Here is a 22,545-nt window from a genome sequence, read left to right as displayed (position 1 = left end):
CCCCAAGAAAACAAGAGGAGGGAAAAAAAAAGGTTTTAATTTTCTTCACAAGTAACAATAAGCTCCCCCAATTAAGTTATACCTTGATCTTCCACAGCAATACTAACAACCCTAAAATTAGTAACAATCCCTATTTTGCTACATAAAACATTAAATTTTTAAAAATGCATAAATTGGTTTTGGTAAGGATCAATGTCTAAAATTGCACACTCAAATTCAGGTACACAAATTACTTTAGAAAACAAGTGAAATGCTTTAATTCCATGAAACTGTGATTGTCAGGGCAGCTTGGAGTTCAGTGTGAATTCTGTAACAGTACTCTTTTCTTCACCATTCATTTTGATTGCAAGGAGTCATCATAAAGCCATCAACTATGGGCCTTGGGGGTTATTTTTGTCTCTTTGATCTATAAAGAATTTAATGGAAATTTAAAAAGCAGATAAGACTATATTGTTTCTGCTGCTGGGTCTAGAGGCACAGACACAAGGTAATCTTAGAAAAACATGTTAGCAACTTAATACAAAATGTGCCTGTGCACTTTTGGGAGTTGGTTCTCCCATTGCACTCCTACCATGGGACCCAGAAGTCAAACTGAGATGTGTATAGCAAATGTTATAGGTAAAACCTTTGAGTCATCCACCTTACAGGCAAAAAAATGTTCTTCATTCTTTGTTTTTTATTTGCATTGGTATTTTGCCACGGGTGTCAGGACCCCTGGAACTACCTACAGACAGTTGTGAGCTGCCATGTGGGTGCTGGGAATAAAACCTGGGTCCAGTGGAAGAGCAGTCAGCGCTCTTAACCACTGAACCATCTCTCCAGCCCAAAGTTCTTCATTCTTAAACTGGGGCAATTTAGCTTGATAAATATCCAGAAAAGATCCTTTCCTGAGATGATTATTGCCATAAAGTTATGACTTATGAACTCTTTATTCCCTTTGTTATATATTTTTGCATAAGAGGTGGGGGAAATCAGGTGGTCTGGATTGAGCAAAAATATTTAACGAATGGCATGAGATTATTTGATTCATTAATTAGCACTAATTCATAAATTAGTACTAACTTTTAATAGGAAGATACCCACAAAGATATAATACTTAATTCATTTTAACTTAAGGATAGTTTTGAACTTTTTATACCAACCCTAAAAGTGCCTACAAATTTGGTATAAACTAAAAAATAAACTTAAGAGGCTAGAATTTAGACCACTGTAAACAACAGAAATCAAAGGGTAATAATAATCAGCAACTACCAATCTAATGCTATTATATGTAACATACAGTGAAGGCTTACCATAAATAATAGAATATATTAACCAGAAAGAAGAATAAAGACACTATGATAGACTGAAAACAACCAGAGCTAGTTATATGAACCTTTAAAGTCTCAAACTTTTTGAGTCTTCATTTATAAAAAATGAGATATAAAATACATTATCCTTTTCAATTGTCTTTTGTGACTATAATATTCTATAACTAAAATAATGTGAGTGATGGGCAAAGTTATAGAAAAGGAACGCAAAAGATATTATCTCTAGTTGTACAGCTAAGAGATATCACTATACTATAACTACTAGTAAATAAATTTTGTTGGTAAGGAATACATGCTAAGTTATCTCCTTACACTCAAAATTGCCAATTACTATGTACAGTACTATGCCTTCTTTCACATTGCTCTGAATGAAAAACCAACTATTTATAAATACTCGTAAACTTCTTCCAAAGGTGAAAAGGAAAAAAAATATTTAAACTTATTTAGAAACGAGTAGGTTGGCCACAATCTACATAATAAAAAAATAAAATTGCTGGTACATCAGAATTAACAATAAATGGACTAGGTCTGAAAACAGCAAATTCGCAGGTAAGATAAATTCATGAAGAACCTGCTCATTTCCAAGTATGCTTGGAAGATAAGAAGTACACTGACAACAGCGTTTCAGGAACAGCACTATTTTTCCTTTCTAAAAAGTCTATTAGGGAGCCAGGTATAGTAGTTTAATCCCAGCATTAGGGAGGCAGAGGCATGCAAATCTCTGAGTTCGAGACCAACCTGGTTTAGAGTGAGTTGCAGGATAGACAGCAATACCTATCTCAGAAAAAGAAAGAGAGGGCTAGAGAGATGACTCAGGGGTTAAGAGCATAGGCTGTTCTTCCAGAGGACCTGAGTTCAAGTCTCAGCAACCACACAGTGGCTCACAATCATCTACAATGAGATCTGGCGCCCACTTCTGCCCTGCGGGCATACATGCAGAGAGAACACTATATACATAATAAATAAATAAATCTTGAAAGAAAGAAAGAGAACAAAGCAAACAACAATAATAATTCAATAGTTAGTGGACAGTGAGACAGTTAGGAAATTGTGTAATTCATAATAAAAAATAGAATAATTTTGTTCTAGTGGTGGTGCATGCCTTTAATCCCAGCACTTAGGAGGCAGAAGCAAAGATCTCTGTGAGTTCGAGGCCAGCCTGCTCTACAGACTGAGTTCCAGAACAACCAGGACTATACACAGAAACCATGTACCCTAGGTATTTGTGTGTTAAATTTCTGTTGCTATGATTTAAAAATAAAAGAAATCAATAAAAATTTTATTTTAAAAAACAGGAGGGCCTAGAGAAATGGTTCAGTGGTTAAGAGCACTGACTGCTCTTCCAGAGGACCAGGGTTCAACTTGGAACCAACATGGCAGTTCATGACTGTAAGTCTAGTCCCAGTAGATTCAACACCCTCACACAGACATACACGCAGGTAAAACACCAACGCACATACAAAAAAAAAAAAAAAGAAAGAAAGAAAAGCAGAAGGAGAAGAATGGGGGAAAGAAAGGGGAGAAGTGGGAAGGGGGAGAAGAGAAAGGAGAAGAAAAGGAGGAAGAAGAAAAGAAGGAGACTAAAAGCAACTTGAAAAGCGTTTATTGGCATATATTCCTAGGCTGCAATCCAGAGAGGCCCGTGCAGGAACTCAAAGAGGAACGCTGTTTGCTGGCTTACTTACTGGCTCATTCTTTGAATATATTCAGCTACAATTTTTTTCCGATTTATTGATCGATAGCGATTCAGTATTTATTGATCGCTGATCAATCACTAGGAGCACCAAAGGGACTCGAATCCGGGTCCCTGGCACTAGAGCGTTAGGCGCCCTTAGCTGCTGAGCCACCGCTTCAGCTACAATTTTTGATATACTGCCCAGGACCACCTGTCTGTGGAACAGTGCCTCCCATAATGGACTGAGCCTATTACATCAATTAATAATCACAACAATCCCCTTACACACATGACCTAACCAACCTAATCTAGGCAGGCAATTCCTCAACTGAGGCCTCTCCTTTAACATGACATTAAGCTAACCAGGATAATATATAACTTAGAAATCTACATTTGCAACTTATATGAAAAGACTATTTTCCTTGAGTATACTATAGGTCATGAAATATTTATCCTCTAATGTCCAAAATGGGTATTAGATACTAATCTTAAAAAGAAATGTTAAAGGAAGTTCTTCAGACTTAAAGAAATACTAGTTATACTAGAGGGAAGTTCTGAACTTAAAAGATCAATGAAAAATAAAAGAGATGTAAACAGATAAACCATTAAGACACCAGAAAGCAAAAGTAATGAGTGTCGAATTTGATTTCTTGTACGAAAATAAAAATATGGCTCTAACATGAAGAAAATATGTAAACAAACCTAAGCATCTATAAAGAAAGCAAAATAAGAGGCCTATGGAAAATTTTAGTTAGAAATTATACTTTCTTGAATTGCTTTTTTTTTAAAAAAAAAAAAGCTATAGTCAAAAAACTAATAAATGACATAAAATAGTTAAGTATAAAACACCCAGTCAATTAAGTACTAGGGCTGGAGAGCATGCTGGCTCACACAGAGTCTAAGATCCAATACACAGAACAGTAGGAGACATTAAAAATAAATAAATAAAAACAGTAAAAAAAACTGGAGAGGAGATGGAGAGATGGTTTGGTGGTTGGGATTGCTGGCTGCTTTTCTAGAATACCTGGGTTCAATTCCCAGTACCCACATGGCAGCTCACAATTGTCTGTAAGTTCAATCCTAGAGGATCTGGTATTTTCACACAGACACACAAGAAAGCAAAACCACCAATGCACATGAAAACAAAATAAATAAATCTTTAAAAAAAAAAAAAGACTGAGGAGTATGCTAGCATTTGAGAGGCAATGGACTCATTTGTCAGCACCGCTTTAACAAATAAGGAAGAAGAAAGACAAATTGTGACTCTAGAATCAATGTATACTCAGACTAATACCCTAATGTATACTCAGAATTTAAACATAACACAATCAGCAGCCACATATTATTACAAGAACTTTTCTCCTCTGTACTTCTAAAATATTCTGTGCTTTACAGTTCTAAATCGGTATTTAAATTTCTTGAAGGGCTTTAAATAAATAAAAATAAAAGACATTTTTTTCTTTTTTGGTTTAGAGACAGGGTTTCACTATGTAACCTTGGCTGTTCTGGAACTCACTCTGTAGACCAGGCTAGCCTCCAGGCTCCCTCGGTATCACAAATACCTGTTAGGTTTCAAAGTTCACATTAGCCTCCTGGCCCATCTCTCCTCCCCCAGCTATTTGTCCACCTACTAATAAGCATGCTTTTCCAGTCCATGCTCTCTGACTTCTCTTGCTAATAGCCCTGGCTGCGGCCAGTCTACTTTCTCACTGCTCTGGACTCTTCCAGATGCCTCTGTATATTTTCTCTTACTCACAATAAAAACCTTCTCCCTGATGAAGAAGTCATTTCAGTGATCTCTTTACTGTGCCCCTCACACGCAGAAGGGAAATTTTTGCTCTAGAAAAGAACAAACTAAAAATATCTCAAGGGCTGAGTACATGACTTAGGGGCAGATCTGTCGCCTATATGGAATTCAGTAATGCCTTGTATTCAAGTCCCAGCGCCACAAAAAAAAAAAATTAGTAAATATGAAGTAAAATATTAAAGAAAAAAAAATCTAGGGGGGCTGCAAGGTCCTAGGCTGGCAGAAAGATATCCACAACACCTCCTCTACCCCCGTGCAGTTCTGCTGGCAGGTGAATCCCATAATGATGAGCAAATATGTGGTGGAAAAATGGGAAAGAAAGAATGATTCATGCGCTGTGAAAATAAGGCATACAGGAATAAATGAAGGTGGTGAGGAGTAGGCTGATGCTGGATGCCTGCTTGCCACCTGGTGCTACGGTGAAGGCAGTGAGGTGTAGGCTTATGGGGGATCTGTTGCCACACAGGGCCATGGTGATATCCAGGCCAGACTGTTGCCTAGGGCCATGTCTAGTTAGTTCCATGTCTAGGTCCATGGCCCTACTCAAGCCAGGGTTTGTGTTGATGTCTATGGTTCATGCTGTCATCAAGGGCCATACTAATTCCAGTGGTCTCGGTCACCACCTGGGGCCATGTTGGTATCTAGGGGCCACACTGTCACTGGGGCCATGTCAATTTGGGTAGCCTTCACAGCTACCTGGGGCCATGGTGACCACACGTCTGAGTCTGTGGTCCTACTGCAGCTAAGATCTGTGTTGAATTCCATGGCCCATGTTGCTAAAGGTCACATGGAACCTGGGGTCTAGGGACCATGCTGCTGTCAGTCATTCTAATTTGAGTGCTTTCACCTGGAATCAGGATGTCAATCAGGCTGCTGCCTAGGGCCATGTTTGGGTCAGTGGTCCAAATGCCCCTGGAGTCTATGTTGAAGTCTTTGGGCCACTACAACCCACAAAGAAACTTGGGATCTCAGTCAAAGCCTATGGACTTGGGGTCTGAGGGTCATACAGATCTGGTGGTCTGTGCTGCTGCTACCCAGGGCCATGATGTCATCCAGTTCCAGGCTGTTCCCAAGGGCCATACCTGAGTCTGTGATACTGTAGCAGCCAGAGTCTAGATTGACATCATATGGCTCCTATTGCCACTAAGGATCATGAGGATGCCCACGGTTGGTGTGGGAAGTCCTTATGTATATGTGTTGCCTTTATTGGTTAATGAATAAAATTGTCTCGGCCAGTGGTTTAGCAGAATAGAGCAAGGCAAGAATTCCAAGCAGAGGAGGAAAGAAGGTGGAGTCAGAGAGAGGCCATGTAGCCATGGGAGGAGAAAGACACCAGACACCAGCCGGAACTTTGTCAGTTGTAGTGGCATTCAACTCTATTTTAATAAATAAAGACTGCCTAAAGATCTGAGAGTAAAACAATCCCACTGGTCAGTCTTACAAACCAGATTATGGTAACACACACCTTTAATCCCAGTAGTCACAATGACACAAACCTTTAATCCCAGCCCTAGAGAGTAATATAAAATGGGGGGGGTGGGGGGCGCAGCTCAGAGACACAGTCTCCTTCTTAGAGTCCAGGAGGCAGGATTGCCATTTTCAGACTAAGGTCTAGGTAAGAGCCAGTGGCTGACTGTTTTGCTTTTTGGATCTTCAGGTTGAATCCAATTTCTGACCCTGAGATTTTATTAATCGTGCTTCACTTTGGTAAACCACGAGCCTAGTGGTAAAATATAAAATAACAGAAATGGGTTAATTTAAGAGTGATTGGCCAAACACTATAGCAAATAATATTGTTTCTGTGTGATTATTTCAGGTCTGGACAGCCAGAATGAATGAGTAGCCTCCGACAACACACGGTGAGGTTATCCACCTGTGTCCTAGGGTCATGCAGATCTGAACAGGCTGTAGTGTGAGCCAATGTCACGGTGATGCCAATGTCACGTCCAAGCCAGATCTACAGCTGAGGCCTACGTCTGGATCTGTGATTCTACTGCAGTCAGGGTCTGTGCTGACTTCTTAGGTTCCTGTTATCTTTGTAGGCCATGCAAACAACTGAAGGTCTGGGGCCCTGTTGTCCAAGCGCCCATGCTGATCTCAGTGGCCTGCACTGCCACCTGGGGCGATGATGACATCCAGACCCGGCTGTTGTTGAGGACCATATCTTGGTCTGAGGTCCAGTTTTGGGGGGGGGGTGGTGAAGGGGGTTGTCTATGTTGATATCTATGACACATCACCTCAGGGGCCCATAGGAACCATTCAAGATGAAATTAAAAGGCAATGCTGAGCCAGTCCCGCCCTTCATTAGCCTAGGAAAAGTTGGCTTTGCCTCTTAGATACAGCAGCAAGAGAGCTGGCCTCACCCCTTACTGCAGGCAAGAGTGAACCAACGCTGAGGGCATGGACATAGGGAAGCTGACTTCACCCTCTCACCTGAGGTGGATGGCCCCAGTGGCCCTGAATGACTAGCTCAGTCACCATTCAGGCTAAGTGGGGGCCTTGGGTTGGCCCATCCTAGTGTCTAACCCATTGAGGACCTGCTACAGTTTATGAAGGGACTGGTCTTAAGGAACAATACCCCCAGCATCTCCACAACTCAGGGCAGTCACAGGATATACCAGAGGAGTTCCAGTGAGGATCCACTGATGAACCAGACCAATGACTCACTGTAATCAAGATTTGCTAGTAAAGGTGATGGGATAAAAGGGTACACTATACACACACCCACACCAAGGCCCCCAGTGCCAACAGAATGAACAAAGAGGTATTGGAGAGGTGGGAAAGAAGAAGTAAAAAGTTTTTTGTTTGTCTTGTTCTTGTTTTTGTTTGCTTGCATTGTTCTGATTCTATTTTGTGGGGGTGCTGCAGGGGCAAAGGGAGAATATGGGGGGTTCAGGGAGGTGAGCAGAACTGGGGTGCATAATGTGAAACTCCCAACAAAATCTAGGTCATGCAATAGCTACTTATTAAAAAAATAATTGTCTATTTTCAAATTTCTTAGCACAACCCAGCGTTTCTCAAAGAAGCACCACTGGCAACTCTTCAATGTGATGGGGCTGTCCAAATATGACATGTGGCATTCCAACTGTCTGCCTATTAAACAATACAGTGTGCTCCTCATTCAGTATTAGTTTCAGAAATAGTTCATCTCACAAAGAGTGATCCCATGTAATTAAGAACCACTAGTAGCCAGATGGTGGTGGTGTTTGGTTAAAAGCATTACCTCAGTTCCTAACATCCTTATCCAAAGGAGTCTGCATTGTTTAGTTAGGGAGCTTCACCCCAGGCCCCTGGCATCCATTTTGGAATGTTGGGCGGAAAGTTCCATTTCAAAGATCCCTCCCCAGGGGTTGCCTCAGTCCAAACTCTACCTCCTATCTGAGAAAGCTCACCAAAGAAAGTCCACCAAAGGGTGACCCCCTCCAGGGAAGCTGAAGACCACTCCCACAGGCTATTTAATCTGCCTCCAGAGAATGAACACATGGTCTCCCGGTTCCCCATGGTCTTTCAGTTCTCTGTTCCCCTCTCCATGTTCCACCAGTGTTCTCCCGGGAGGCCACCCAAGAGTCCTGGCAGCCATTAAACATGGGCATCTTTTAATTTGGTCTGACTGGAATTATTACATTAGTGGAGAGGTTGGTCCTTTAAGAAAAATACTTAACAGGTGGCAAACTCAGGAGGCAGCATGCGATCTCTGTGAGTTCAAGGCCAGCCTGGTCTACCGAGGGAGTTCCAGAACAAGCTCAAAAGCTATACAAAGAAACCTGCCTCGGAGTAGGGTGGGGGTGACTCGACACACATCACAAGCTTTGTATGTTATTTTGGTTTGGTGTTGTGAAACAGGATATGGTAGTTTAAAGAATGGTCCCTATAGCTTCATATACTTAAATGCTTGGTCCCCAACTGTTGGTATTATATGGGAAGGTTTAGAAGGTGTGGCCTTCTTGAAGGATGTGTGCAACTAGCTTTGAGGTCTCAAAAACCCACATAATTCAGTTTAGCTCATGGTGTCACATACTTGTAAATCAAATCTCAACTACTGTTCTATCACTCTCTAACTATAACCCCAATTGAAAGCTTTCCCTTTTTTCTTTCTTTTTTTTTTTTTTTTTGTTGTTGTTGTTTTTCAAGACAGGGTTTCTCTGTGTTGCTTTGAAGCATGTCCTGGAAACTAGCTCTTATAGACCAGGCTGGCCTGGAACTCACAGAGATCCACCTGCCTCTGCCTCCCCAGTGCTGGGATTAAAGGCCCCCACCACCACTGCCCAGCTGAAAGTTTTCTTTTATAAATTGCCTTGGTCATAATGTTATCACAGCAACAAAGTAACTAATACACAGAGTTTGCTGGTTAGTGCTACCAGTCTGCTATTCAACAAGTAGCTGAGGCGGGTCGGGCACTTGTCTCAGCTTCCTGAACACTGAGATTACAAATGTGCCCCACCAAATCTAACATTTTTTGGTCTATTTTTGTTTCAAATGTCTTATGTTAATAAAATATTCTCAATGTAGATGGTCAAATTTGTCTCAAAATTCACAACGAATCTGACATAATTTTAACAATTCTTAATGACAATCTTAATTATGCAATGACTATTATATGCTAACAAAACAAGACTCTTAGAAATCAAAGGGTAGTATCTTTGACCCTATTAACACATTAAACATTTATTTTTTTTTAAGATTTAAAAATTTATTATATACAGTGTTCTGCCTGCATGTATGCCTTCATGTCAGAAGATGGCACCAGATCTCATTACAGATGGCTGTGGGCCACCATGTGGTTGCTGGGAATTGAACTCAGGACCTCTGGAAGAGCAGTCAGTGCTCTTAACCTCTGAGCCATCTCTCCAGTTCACATTTATTGATTTTTAAACAAGCGCGCATGCATGTGTGTGTGTATGTGTGTGTGAGAAAGACAGAGAGAAAAAGAGAGAGAGAGAGAGCGTGGAGATCAAAGAACAACTTTCAGAAGTCATCTCCTTTCTTCCACTGTGAGTTCTGGAGACTGAACTTGGGGGTCATCAAACTGGCAAGAGCTTTAACTCCTTGAGACATCTTATCAGTCCTATTTATTTGGTTTTTTGTTTGTTTGTTTGGGGGGGGGGGATCTTGCTATGTTATCCAAGCTGATCTAGAACTCAGGCTCAAGTGATCGTCCAACCTTAGCCTCTGACAAGCATCTTAGACTATAAGTATATCATGAAGCCCAGCATCTTGACAAACAAAGATCTTTTCCATTTCTTTAATAAATCTTATTTCTTACTGCCTACTTCTGAGGCTGTCATGTAATAATTTTTACCCAATTACTGAGCTCAGCATATACAAAGCACAAAGTGATAGGTGATGGCTTAAAGATGACTCCAGGTTTTCCTAAGAATCAAAGTGCATGTGCTTTGAAAGACAGCTACTTACTTTCTCATAAAGGATTTACTTTACTTATTTTTAGTTTTATAAATGCTATGACTTAAAAACCCCAAGGATTGATAGCTGAAAAAACTGGAAGTTCATAAAGTATACCATACTAACCAAGGAATCATTTAGACAAAGAATACTAATAAATACAAGCATAATTATTACTAGTAGTATTTTAATAACTCACCTGATTTCCTTTAACCCTTCTCTCTGGATAACTTGAAGAATTTCTTTATGACTCATAGGTGTATTAGGATATTTTTCTAAGACCTAAGAAACAAGGAAATAATACAATAAATTCTTATTTTAAGTTCTCATTCTTATAATTGTTTGTTATTATAACTATGTCAATAACTAGATCTAAAACATACGTATCTAGAGACTTCACCCAGAACTCTTCATAAATCACAAACAGTAAGTTAAATTCTGAAGCAGAAATTGATCAAAAGACTAAAATTAATGTTTTAATTAATGAATATGAAATTGCTTACTTTTAGTCTCCACTCCCGTATCATATCCCTACCTGTGGCCTAACACACTATACACAGTAGCACACGCCTTTAATCCCAGAACTCAGAAGGCAGAAGCAGGTGGATTTCTTAAAAGCTCAGAGGCCAGCCTGGTCTACAGAGTGAGTTCCAAGACAGCCAGCACTACAGATAAACCATGTCTCGAAAAACCTAAAAAGAAAAAAATTATCTATTTTCACATTTCTATCAAAAACTACTACTACATAGGCAAACAATAAATTCTGAAATAAATAAACACTTATTTATATAACTATATTAAAACTGTATCTGCTTGGGTTGGAGAGATGGCTCAGAGGTTAAAGGCAATGCCTGCTCTTCCAAAGGTTCTGAGTTCAATTCCCAGCAACCACATGGTGGCTCACAACCATCTGTAATGAGGTCTGGTACCCTCTTCTGCCCTGAGGGCATACACACAGACAGAATATTGCATACATAATAAAGAAAGAAAGAAAACACCTTTGTTTAAAAAAAAAACTCTTTAGGACTAAACTAAACTCTTTAGGACTAAACTAACTGCTTTAGGACTAAAACTATATGACCTCAAACCTCCACCATCATGTTCCCCACCAAATGAACTATACCATCAAGTAAGTTAAATCCATTCTTCATTTTTTTTTACCCCCGAGACAGGGTTTCTCTGTGTAATAGACTTAGCTGTCCTGGAACTCACTTTGTAGACCAGACTGGCCTTTGAACTTAAAGAAATCCACATGGCAGCAGCTATAGACCAAGACCACACTTTGAAACTAGTTACTGACTGACTTAAACACAAAATAGATGCAGACAGCTGCAAAAGTTCTAAAGAATACAGAAGATTAGTAGAAACTTGGGAGTTCAAGCTAATGCCAGGCATGGTAGCACATTCCTTTAATCCCAACACTGGAGGTAGTGGTTAGTAGAACTCTGTGAGTTCAAGCCCAGCCAAGGCTATAATAAGACTTGTCTGATGTGCAGGGGGTCAGGGGTGCCTGGAGAGATGGCTCAGAGATTAAGAACACAGGCTGCTCTTCCAGAGTTCAATTCCCAGCAACCACATGGTAGTGGCTCACTATCATCTGTAATGAGATCTGGGTCCTCTTCTGGCCTGCAGAGATACATGGCAGAACACTGTATATATAAAAAATAAATAAAAATAAAGAAGACTCTTGTCTCAAAAGCAAAAAAAATATCTCCATAGGATTTAAACAAGCATTTGATGTTTTGTTTCAGTTTAGTTTGAGGACAGATTCTCTAGCCCAAGTTGCCCACAAGTACCTACAAAGCCAAGAAAGCCCTTGAACGTCTGATCCTATCTCGATCTCCCCAGCGCTAGGATTTCAGACACTCTACATCCGCTGGTAGATGGATTCAAGGACTATGTAGCATTCTACTCAATGAGATATCCTGGGCTGTAAGATCCTAACAGTATCAAAATGTCAAATACATCATCTGAAATCACTCAACAGAACTCACAAAAGCAACTACATACAACAGACCCAAAATAGCAAATGTTAACATTCTGAGACACAAGCAACTATGCTTCAAGAAATGGTGATGTATGCCTTTAAGTTTAGCACTGAGAATGCTAGAGCAAGATTGCCCCTGCTCACCAATAATCCTTGTCACATCCTATTTCTGATGTCAGCTTCAAAAATTTTACCAGTACTACTCGGATGAAATAAACAAATAGTGTGCTTTTCTTGGGCTATTAGCCTTTTGTTTTTTTCTGCAGTTTCACTATAAATAACTAATTTCGACTAATTAAACAAAAACACACAGAAATAGAAAATAATCATAAATTTCAAAACTCATGATTAAAAAAAAAATCACTGCTCTGTTCAGAAATTACACTATACTACAAGAAAAAACAAGAGTAAAATATCCTGAGTAAAACACGTATGTTTACATGCAATAGTACTTTGGTTAAACTGGCCAGACTAGCATGTGACAGTAATTACTGCACTATAGAAAGTTGGGCAGCAGTACCAAGAGTTAGTAAATAGCCAGCCTAGACTAAATATGTAGAGTTTGTCTCTCCCTCAAAGTGGTTCATGCCCATAAGTACAGCACTTAAGAGAGAGACATGAATACTGCAGAAAATTCAATGTCAGTCTGGGCTACATAATGAGTTCCATGTCAGCTGGGCAACAAAACAAAAACAGGACCTGGGATGCTGAGATGGATCAACAGGTAAGAGCACTTGCTGCCAAGCCTATTGACCTGAGTTCAATTCCCAAGACCCACATGGAGAGTTATTTTCTGAGCTATGTGTATATAACCTCACAAATAAATACTAAAAACAAAAAAGGACAGTTTCTCCTTTTGATAACAATTTTTTGTTTACAATTAATTATCTTTTTGGGGAGGAGGGTTCAAGACAGGATTTCTATGTGTAACAGTCCTGGCTCTCCTAGAACTCACTTTGTAGACTAGGCTAGACTCAAACTCACAGAAATCCAGCTTATAATTATCTTAATTCCCCTAATAAAATAAGAAGAATGAGAAAAATATATACATACACTAGAAAAACCTAAGAAGAAAAATCAAAATATTTCGGAGTAAAAAGACTAAACAATTACATTCTTTTTTTTTTTAACTTCAGCAAGTGTAGATTTAGTAAGGAAAAGTGAGGAAAGCTTATGAAGGTGGGAAGGATCCCAAAGGAGGCATACTATATTATATTCTTCTATCACAAGTTGTGTAGGCTAGTAGTTTTCCAAAACAGCTACCGTATTCTAACCAAAGGAGGGCAGTGTCTTGTCTTGTCTTGTCTGTCTGTCTGTCTGTCTCTGTGTGTGTCTCTGTGTGTGTGTGTCTCTGTGTGTGTGTGTGTCTTGTCTCTCTCTCTCACACACACACACACACACACACACACACATGCACACACACAAAAAAATTCTACTAGAACTGTTCAAGCTACAAGATACAATTTACAAACTACTCTTATGACAACGATTAAACATGGGGGAAAGGAAGGTTTAAAACAACAGTATAGGGCTGGAGGGATGCCTCAGGGGTTAAGGGCACTGCCTGATCTCCAAAGGTTGGGAGTTCAACTACCCAAGACACATATGGTGGCTCACAACCATCTTAAGTCTTCCTAGAACATCAAAATAAAAGGGAATTGGAGTCAATGAACTACTTTTACCAATGACAGAAATAACTTCCCAAACCAAGACAAAAGGAAATCCTAGACATTCCAAATTTTGATCCCAACATGAGAGCCAGATACAGTTTTAACAACTGCTTCATCATTCAAACTTATACTACCTGATATTTGCAACTGAGGAACAAAATGAGGTCGAGACACTGCTTTCCCACTATGAGTTTCATAAAACACTATGAGAACTCAGAAACTGAACTTTACACAGAAAAACCATCCTGGTGGAAAGGAGGAAGGAATGAAAGAAGGAGGAAGGAATGGCAGAAGGAGAAAGAAAGGAACGTAGGCACTTCAAAATGAAAACTAGCTGGGTGGTGATAGTGATGCACAAATTTAATCCCAGCACTCAGAAGGCAGAGGCAGACTGATCTCTAGGAGTTCCAGGGCAGCCTGGTCTACAGGGCTGCCAGAATTACACAGAGAAACCCTGCATCAAGAGAGGGAGGGAGGGAGGGAGGGAGGGAGGGAGGGAGGGAGGGAGGAAGGGAGGGAGGGAGGGAAGAAAGCTCAGGTGGAGGGGTTTATTGGGAGAAAGTGAATGGGAAAGAGGGGAGGGGAGAGGGGAGACAGGACTCTGGGGAAAGAGAAGAGAGAAAAGAGGGAGAGAGTCCCAGCATTTGTGAAGCAAGAGGCAAGTGAATCTCTGTATGTTGGAGGCCAGCCTGGTCTACAAAAGCTAGTTCTAGGACAGGCTCCAAGGCTACACAGAAACCCAGTCTCAAATAAAGAAAGAAAGGAAGGAAGGAAGGAAGGAAGGAAGGAAGGAAGGAAGGAAGGAAGGAAGGAAGGAAGGAAGGAAGGAAGGAAGGAAGGAAGGAAAAAAAGAGGGAGAGGCAGAGAGATAGAGACAAAGAGAGAAAGAGGGAGGGGTGGGAGTGGGCAGGGCCCTTTTAAAAGGGAAGATACTGAATATGCACAAGTGGTGATTGGTGGCTACAGCTGAGGACTTTTACCACAAAGTCAGGTCAGTCCACAAGCCTGAATACTAACACAAAATGCTCTTCTGGAGGACCCACCACATCAGGTAGCTCACAACTACTTATATGTACCTCCAGCTCCATGGGGATACAAGAACTCTGACCTCTACAGGCACAGGCACATGCGCATGTCTCACGTGAGGGTGTGCACATGTACACATACACATACATGCTTAAAATTTTTAAAAAAATAAAATTATTCCTTTCTGGGTAGTGGTGATCACACCACTAATTCTAGCACTTAGGAGGCATAGGCAGGCAGATCTCTGGAGTTCAAGGCTAGCATGGTCTAAGAGCGATTTCCAGGACAGCAAGAACTACACAGAAAAACTATCTTGAAAAAAAAAATTAAAAAATAAAGTTATTCTTTATTATAAGGAATTAACTGTTATCCTTATTTTGTCCTGCTTCCAAAATGACCATTGGCTGGTACATGGAAACTTGGATTTGGAGAGCAATGCTCTGTACAAACCATGTGATTATTGGAACATCTGCTTTCCTTCTAGAAATTGGAAATCATGATATGTACTACTGTTCAATAAAAACTCCTTGGTTCTGTTTCATGGTAGACAACATTTACTCCTAGTCTTAATTCATTTCTGGAGAACTAACCAGTGTGATCCTACTCTGAAAACATTCGAAACCTTCCTCCATATTTTACTCTACTCACTTCAATTTGAGTTTTCTGTGTAAATACACATTTATGTATGTGTACCTGTGGGTGGAAGCCAAAGGTCAACCTCAAGTATATTTACTTCCCTTAGTGGCCCTCCATCTTCCTTTTTGAGACATTCTCACTTAGGCCTGGCTCACTTGTTGGCCAGTGAATTCCAGGGAAGGGATCTGCCTGTTTTCCTTCCCAAGCCTAGGATTACAAGCATACATTACCATTTCTGGTTTTTTATGTGGATGCCAAGGACCCAAACTCAGGGGCTCATGCTTGTGTGCCCTTGACTAAGTGAATCATCTTTCCAGCCTTGTCTTTTTTTCCCTCCTTTAAAAAAAGATCTCAATCAAATCCTGCTTCCATATCACCCAAGTACTGTGATCATAGGACCATGTACTATGGTCTGTTTCTACCATACCTAGTTTTGAACTGAATCCTTTGCCATAATAAATGACAACTATTAGTAGAGTCCCACGAGTCTTCTTACAGAATTACCAAACCTGGAAGTTGTATCAAGGATCTCTCCCACTAAGAGTCTGTTGCTAGCAAACAATACTCTAAAAGAATAGCTAAAAGTTTTCAAAGCAAAAAAGATATACTATCAGAATCTGAATAATAAATAATAAAAGAACAAGTCAGATAGTGATCTACTCCAATATTTAGAAGGCAGAGGTGGAAGGATCAGAAGTTCAAGGTCATTCTTTGTGTGTCTGGCAGTGAGTGTTGGTAAAAGTTCAGAGACACTTCAAGAACTTAGCCTTTCACAGCTAGCTGCAGGGAGTCCAGCCTCAATGGACTGAAGCGCTTTCCCTTCACCACTGCATATTTATTTTTCTCCTTACAAAACCCATGGAAACCACAGAAGGAAAGAACCAATTCACAAAAGCTGTCTTCTGCGTACGCACCCCAAATGAAGGTCAGCTGTCCTCTGACCTTCACTTTGCACCAAACACAAATTAAAAATATTTGTATAGGCTGGGTGGTAGCTGCCTATGCCTTTAATGCAAACACTTGGAAGGCAGAGGCAGGTGAAAGGCTTAGAAACAGGTAGATCTCTGTAAGTTCAAGGCCACCCTGGTCTACAAAGCAAATTCCAGGAAGTCTGGGCAGTTACAGAGAAACCTTGTCTCAAAAAAAAAAAGAAAGAAAGAAAGAAAAGAAAAAGGAAAAAAAAAGAAAACTAGGACACAAAAGAAAAATCTCCCTGAACCTGTTCAAAAGACAAAACAGAGAAACAGCTCTGTAAATCTGTAATATAACAAATACCTTGATATATAAAAGGCTTAAAAACTGACATGAAGGAAATCCCAACAGTGGAGAGGTACATGTCTTTAAAAAGACAGACCAGGAAATAGGGACTGGAGAGAGAACTCAGTGTTTAAGAATATTTTGTTCTTCCAGGACCCAAGTTGGTTGGGTCCCAGAACCCAATCCAGGCAGCTCTCTGCTCTAACTCCAGCTTCCCTGTAGACATATTCACAGCATACAGAAGGAAAACCCACATCAATACACCCTCTTCTAGACTCTGCAGGTACCTGCACACACACATGGCAGACACACAGAGACAAGCACATACATATAAATAAAAACTAAAATTTTAAAGATCAGGAAATAATATGGAGAAAAAGAAAAAGATATGAACAACCAAGTTTAGTGGCAAAAATTACAAATAGTAAGACATGCTGGAGTACATCTGCAATACCAGTTACTCAGGAGACTGATGCAGGACCAGCCTGGGCTACACAGTAAGTTCAAATCCAGTCTGGGCAACTGTCTCAAAACTTAAAATGAGGGTCAGGGGCACCATACTATGGATGCACATGAATGTAGCACCTGACTAGCAAACACAAGGCCCTAAATTCAATCCCCAGTATTGAAGGTAGGAGGTAGAATATAATAATGGTCAATAAACAGAAGAAATTACTTTACCTCTGTATTATCCAATAACACCCACTAGTCACATACTGGAGGGTTTTTGTTTGGTTTGGTTTGGTTTTTTTGAGACAGGGTTTCTCTGTAGCTTTGGAGCCTGTCCTGAACTAAGCTCTTGAAAACCAGGCTGATCTGCCTGCCTCTGTCTCCTTGAGTGCTGGGATTAAATGGCCACCACCCAGCCTAATTAATAGTAATTAAAATTAAACAAACTGGGCAGTGGTGGCTCATACCTTTAATCCCAGCACTGGGGGGGGGGGGGGGGCCAGAAACCGGTATTTGTGAGTTCAAGGCCAGCCTGGTCTACAGAGCTTCAAGTTCCAGGACAGGTTCCAATGCTAGAGAAACTCTGTCTTGAAAAATAAAACAAAACCAAAAAAATTTTTAATTAAATATAGTTCTTAATCACAGTAGTCATTTTAGGTACTCAATGGCCATGGAATATTTTTAGCACATGACAACACAGACACCATTATAATTCTGACATAAAATGTCTCCCCAAAAGAGTCCAGTGTTGTCTTGGTTCCTAATAAATCAGTGTTCAGGTGTGGGGGGGTTCAGGTTAGTGAAATGGATCATGAAGGCATGACTTCAAAGGATAAATTCATAGATGGATCTGTAATCTGATAGCTTTCTCAAGATAGCAGGAATGTTGAAGAGGTAGGGTCTGGTTACAGTAGTTTCTCTGTGTAGCCAGGCTGGCCTCTGCCTCCCAAGTGCTGGGATTAAAGGCATGTGCCACCATGACGCCCGCAAGGTAGGGCCTGGTTTTAAGAAGTATGTCTTGCCAGGTGGTGGTGGTGCACGCCTTTAATCCCAGCATTTGGAAGGCAGAGGCAGGACAATCTCAGTGAGTTTGAGGCCAGCCTGATCTACAAAGCGAGTTTCAGGACAGCCAGGGCTGTTACACAGAGAAATCCTGTCTTGAATAAAAAAAAATAAATAAATAAATTAAAAGTGTATCTTTTCTTAAGATTTATTTATTTATTATGTATACAACATTCCTTCCATGTACGCCTGCATACTAGAAGAGGGCACCACATCTCATTATAGATGACTGTGAGTTGCTGGGAATTGAACTCAGGACCTCTGGAAGAGGAGTCAGTGCTTTGAACCTCTGAGCCATCTCTCCAGCCCCAAAAGAAGTATATCTTAAGCCAGGAGTGCTAGCATACGCCTTTGATCCCCAGCACTTGGAAGGCAGAAGCAGGCAGATCTCTGAGTTCATGTTCAAAGCCAGTCTGGTCTACAGAGCAAGTTCCAGGACAGCCAGTGGTATGTAGAGACCCAGTCTCTATTAGATTAGATGGACGAATAGACAGACAGATCAATCTTAGCCAGATATTGGTGGTCCGTGCCTGGTACACAGAACACATTCCAGGACAGTCAGATCTACAAGGAAACCGCCTTGAAAAAAAAAAACAAAACAACAAAGTAGGTCCTTGGGCATAGGGCACTTGTACTACCTTGGCCCAGTTTGTTTCTTTGTGTCTGTGTACTGGCTTGCAAGCTAACACTTGCACACTCTCTCTAACCCTGCCACCATGAGACTTTGTCTAAACAGGAAGATGGCAGCTATTTAGTTCTTGACATGAGAAGATATACATGACATTCATGAAGCAAATTAGAACTTTATGTAATATACACCTTCACCTGCTTGCATATTTAGCAAAATGCCAAGCATAGAAGTAGCATTTTAAAAAATATTTATTTTGGGCTGGAGAGATGGCTCAGCCGTTAAAGGCTAGGCTCACAACCAAAAATATAAGAGTTCGGTTCCCAGCACCCACGGCTGTCTCTCCAGCCATTAAAATATTTTTTAAAAAAAGTATTTATTTTATGAGTGTTTTACCTGCATGTATATGCGTAATGTGTACCTCCTGTGTGCTTGGCCCAACGGTCAGCAGAAAGCATTGGATCCTAGAACTGGAGTTACCAATGGTTATGAACCACCATGTGGATGCTGGGAACTGAACCTAGCTAGCTAGGTCCTCTGAAAGAGAAACAAGTGCTCTTACACTGAGCCATCCCTCCAGCTCCAAACTAAGCATTTTTGGTAATTTTGTATGCACACTTTTCAGTAAACCAGACTCAACTGAAATTAACTACTTGTTTTTATTTTTTAAATAATGAGTTTATATAAATTTTATGGAATTCGTTTTTGTTTCATTTCTGAGGAAGTTTCATGTAGCCCAGGATGTCCTCAAACTTTACATAGCTGAAGTTAGCCTTGAATTTCTGATCCTGCTGAGCTGAGTGCTTGGGCTATAGACATGAGGCACCACAGGGGCTTCTATATTTGATTTAAAGAATGAAATACTATTAAAATCAAATTGAAAAAAGTTTAGTACATTCAGTAACCTGGGACAATACGAGAAACATGATGAATCACACTGAACCAAAAATAAGAAAATACATAATACTAGAAACTTTATAGAATAACAAACTCTACCATGTGGAAAGAATATGAAAGTAGAACTCTTGTAAAATAACAAAGGCAGATTTTTGTACTGATAACTTTAATTTTTCAAGAAAGGGTTTCTGTGTAGCCTTGGCTGTCCTGGAACTCCCTCTATAGACCAGGCTGGACTCTAACTCAGAGATCTGCTTGCCTCTGCCTCCTGAGCTCTGGGATTAAAGGTATGCACCAACCAACACCACCCAGCTATGATTGAAAATTAAAATTTTTTTAAAATTTTTTAAATTTATTTTTATCTTTTATGTGTATTGGTGTTTTGCCATGGGTGTCAGGTCCCCTGAAACCAGAGTTACAGACAGTTATAAACTATACATGGGTGCTGAGAATTGAACCCACGTCGCCTAGAAGAGCAATCAGCACTGAGTCATCTCCCCAGTCCGCACTGATCAATTTCTATAGTCACATTTTCACCTCTTGCCACAGTTTTTTTTATTATTATTATTATTTTCTTTAAGAAGGTATAGACAGTCGGGCGGTTGTGGCGCACACCTTTAATCCCAGCACTCCGGAGGCATAGGCAGGCGGATCTCTGTGAGTTCGAGGCCAGCCTGGTCTACAAGAGCTAGTTCCAGGGCAAGCTCCAAAGCTACAGAGAAACCCTGTCTCAAAAAAAAAAAAAAAAAAAAAAAAAAGAAGGTATAGACAAGGTCTCATTATGTAATCCAGGCTGGCCTCAAACTTTGAGACCCTTCTGCCTGAGCTTCCCAAATACAGAATTTTAGGTATGTGCTACAAAACCCTAGTTCTAGACAATATGTGCATTTAATAAAATCCAGGTGTTGGAACTGCATACCTATTCATCTCAGAATTGGTAATTATAGGTTACTTGGAATGTGAGGTCAACCTGGGATACATAAAACCCTGTATTAAAATGGAAACAAAAACAGAATGTCATTTCACTGATAACAAAATTTCCCCTTAAAAGCATATAAAATCAGTGGTTGAAAAAGCAGTTTGCAGGGGGCTGGCGAGATGGCTCAGTGGTTAAGAGCACTGGCTGCTCTTCCAGAGGACCAGGGTTCAATTCCCAGCACCCACATGGCAGCTCACAGCTGTCTGTAACTCCAGTTCCAGAGAAGCTGACATCATTATACCAATGTACATGAAATAAGGTTAAATAAAGTAGAAAGAAAGAAAGAAAGAAAGAAAGAAGGAAGGAAGGAAGGAAGGAAGGAAGGAAGGAAGGAAGGAAGGAAAGAAAGAAAGAAAGAAAGAAAGAAAGAAAGAAAGAAAGAAAGAAAGAAAGAAAGAAAGAAAGAAAGAAAAAGCAGTTTGCAGCTGGGCAGTGGTGGCCCATGTATTTAAACCCAGCACTTCAGAGTCAGAGGCAGGAGGATCTCTTAAGAGTTTGAAGTCAGCCTAGTCTTCATAGTAAACTCAAGGACAGCTAGGGCTACACAGAGAAAACATCTCAAAAAAAAATCAAAGCAAGAGGGGACGGAGGTGGCAGCACAGGCCTTTAATCCCAGCACTCAGGAAGCAGAGGCAAGAGGATCTCTATGAGTTCAAGGCCAACCTGGTCTAGAGAGCTAGAGTTCCAACCAAGACAGAAAAAAAAACAAGGAAAAGAAATAAAAAAGCAAAGGGGGTTGTTGGAGAGATGGCTCAGTGGTTAAGAACACTGGTTTCTCTCTCAGAAGAACCAGGTTCAATTCCCAGCACCCACATGGCAGCTCACAGCTGGAGCTGTCTGTAACTCCAGTTCCAGGGTACCCCACATCCTCATGCAGGCAAAACACCAATGCACAGAAATAAATAGTAAAAAGTAAAAATACAAAACAAAACAAAACAAAAGGCAGTAGGCAGTTCTGCAAATCTGAAATTTTCTCTCCAAGTGGTGGTGGGGCAGTGCATGCTTTAATCCCGGCACTTGGGAGATGATAGAGGTAGGAGGATCTCTGTGAGTTCCAAGTCATCAGGTCTACAGAGCAAGTTCCAGGACAGGCTCCAAAGCTACACAGAGAAACCTTGTCTTGAAAAGATTCCTCCCCCCCCACCAAAAAAAAAGAAAGAAAAAGTTGAGATTTTCTCAGTTCTTCATAATCTAGGAGATACAGCAGTAGCTCCTTTTGTAGAAAATACTATTTGTTTTTCACTTTCTTTTGGGGGGCAAAGGTGGTTACCTACCCATGCTGGCCTTGATAACAAAATAACAAGTTATTTCTGCCTCTGCCTCCAACATGCTGGATTCTAACCCTGCCAACATGGCTCTCTAGAAATTTTTAACTTAAATATCCAAAGTAGATTTTTACTTTTAGCCTTTAACAAGGTAGGAGTATGTAGACTTTCAAGAGAAATATGAAACATAACAGAGGAATGGGAAAATGGCTCAGAGGCATACAGCACTTACAGCACAAGCACAAGGCCCAGAAATCACGGTGTGAATTGCAGGCTACGAAGATCATCTAGTGGATAAAGGCGCTCTTCCAGAAGACCAAGGTTCAGTTCCCAACACCCACATGGCAGGCAGCTTACTGCAGTCCCAAGACCAGACTTCTAACCCCAGGTATTCATGTAGTGCACAGACATGCAAAATACACATATACATAAAATACAGTTTTAAAAACTTTAGAGCAGGTGTGCATGGTGGCCCCATCTTATAATATTAGTGCTT

General features: G+C 40.5%; 1 protein-coding gene across 1 annotated transcript in view; it reads right to left on the bottom strand.

The window, feature by feature from the left end:
• Positions 1-22,545, bottom strand: part of Asxl2 (ASXL transcriptional regulator 2) — a 79,130-nt gene that overhangs the window by 53,283 nt on the left and 3,302 nt on the right. The window contains exon 2 of the mRNA XM_048436626.3: positions 10,392-10,474. Coding sequence (XP_048292583.1) covers positions 10,392-10,474 — 83 coding nt within the window. The remainder of the gene's footprint in view (positions 1-10,391; positions 10,475-22,545) is intronic.

The sequence above is a fragment of the Myodes glareolus genome, chromosome 6 (assembly GCF_982192425.1).
Source record: "Myodes glareolus chromosome 6, mMyoGla1.1, whole genome shotgun sequence".
Classification (NCBI taxonomy): domain Eukaryota; kingdom Metazoa; phylum Chordata; class Mammalia; order Rodentia; family Cricetidae; genus Myodes; species Myodes glareolus.
The sequence above is the reverse complement of the archived record's forward strand: the minus strand, read 5'-3'. Positions and strand labels throughout refer to the sequence as shown.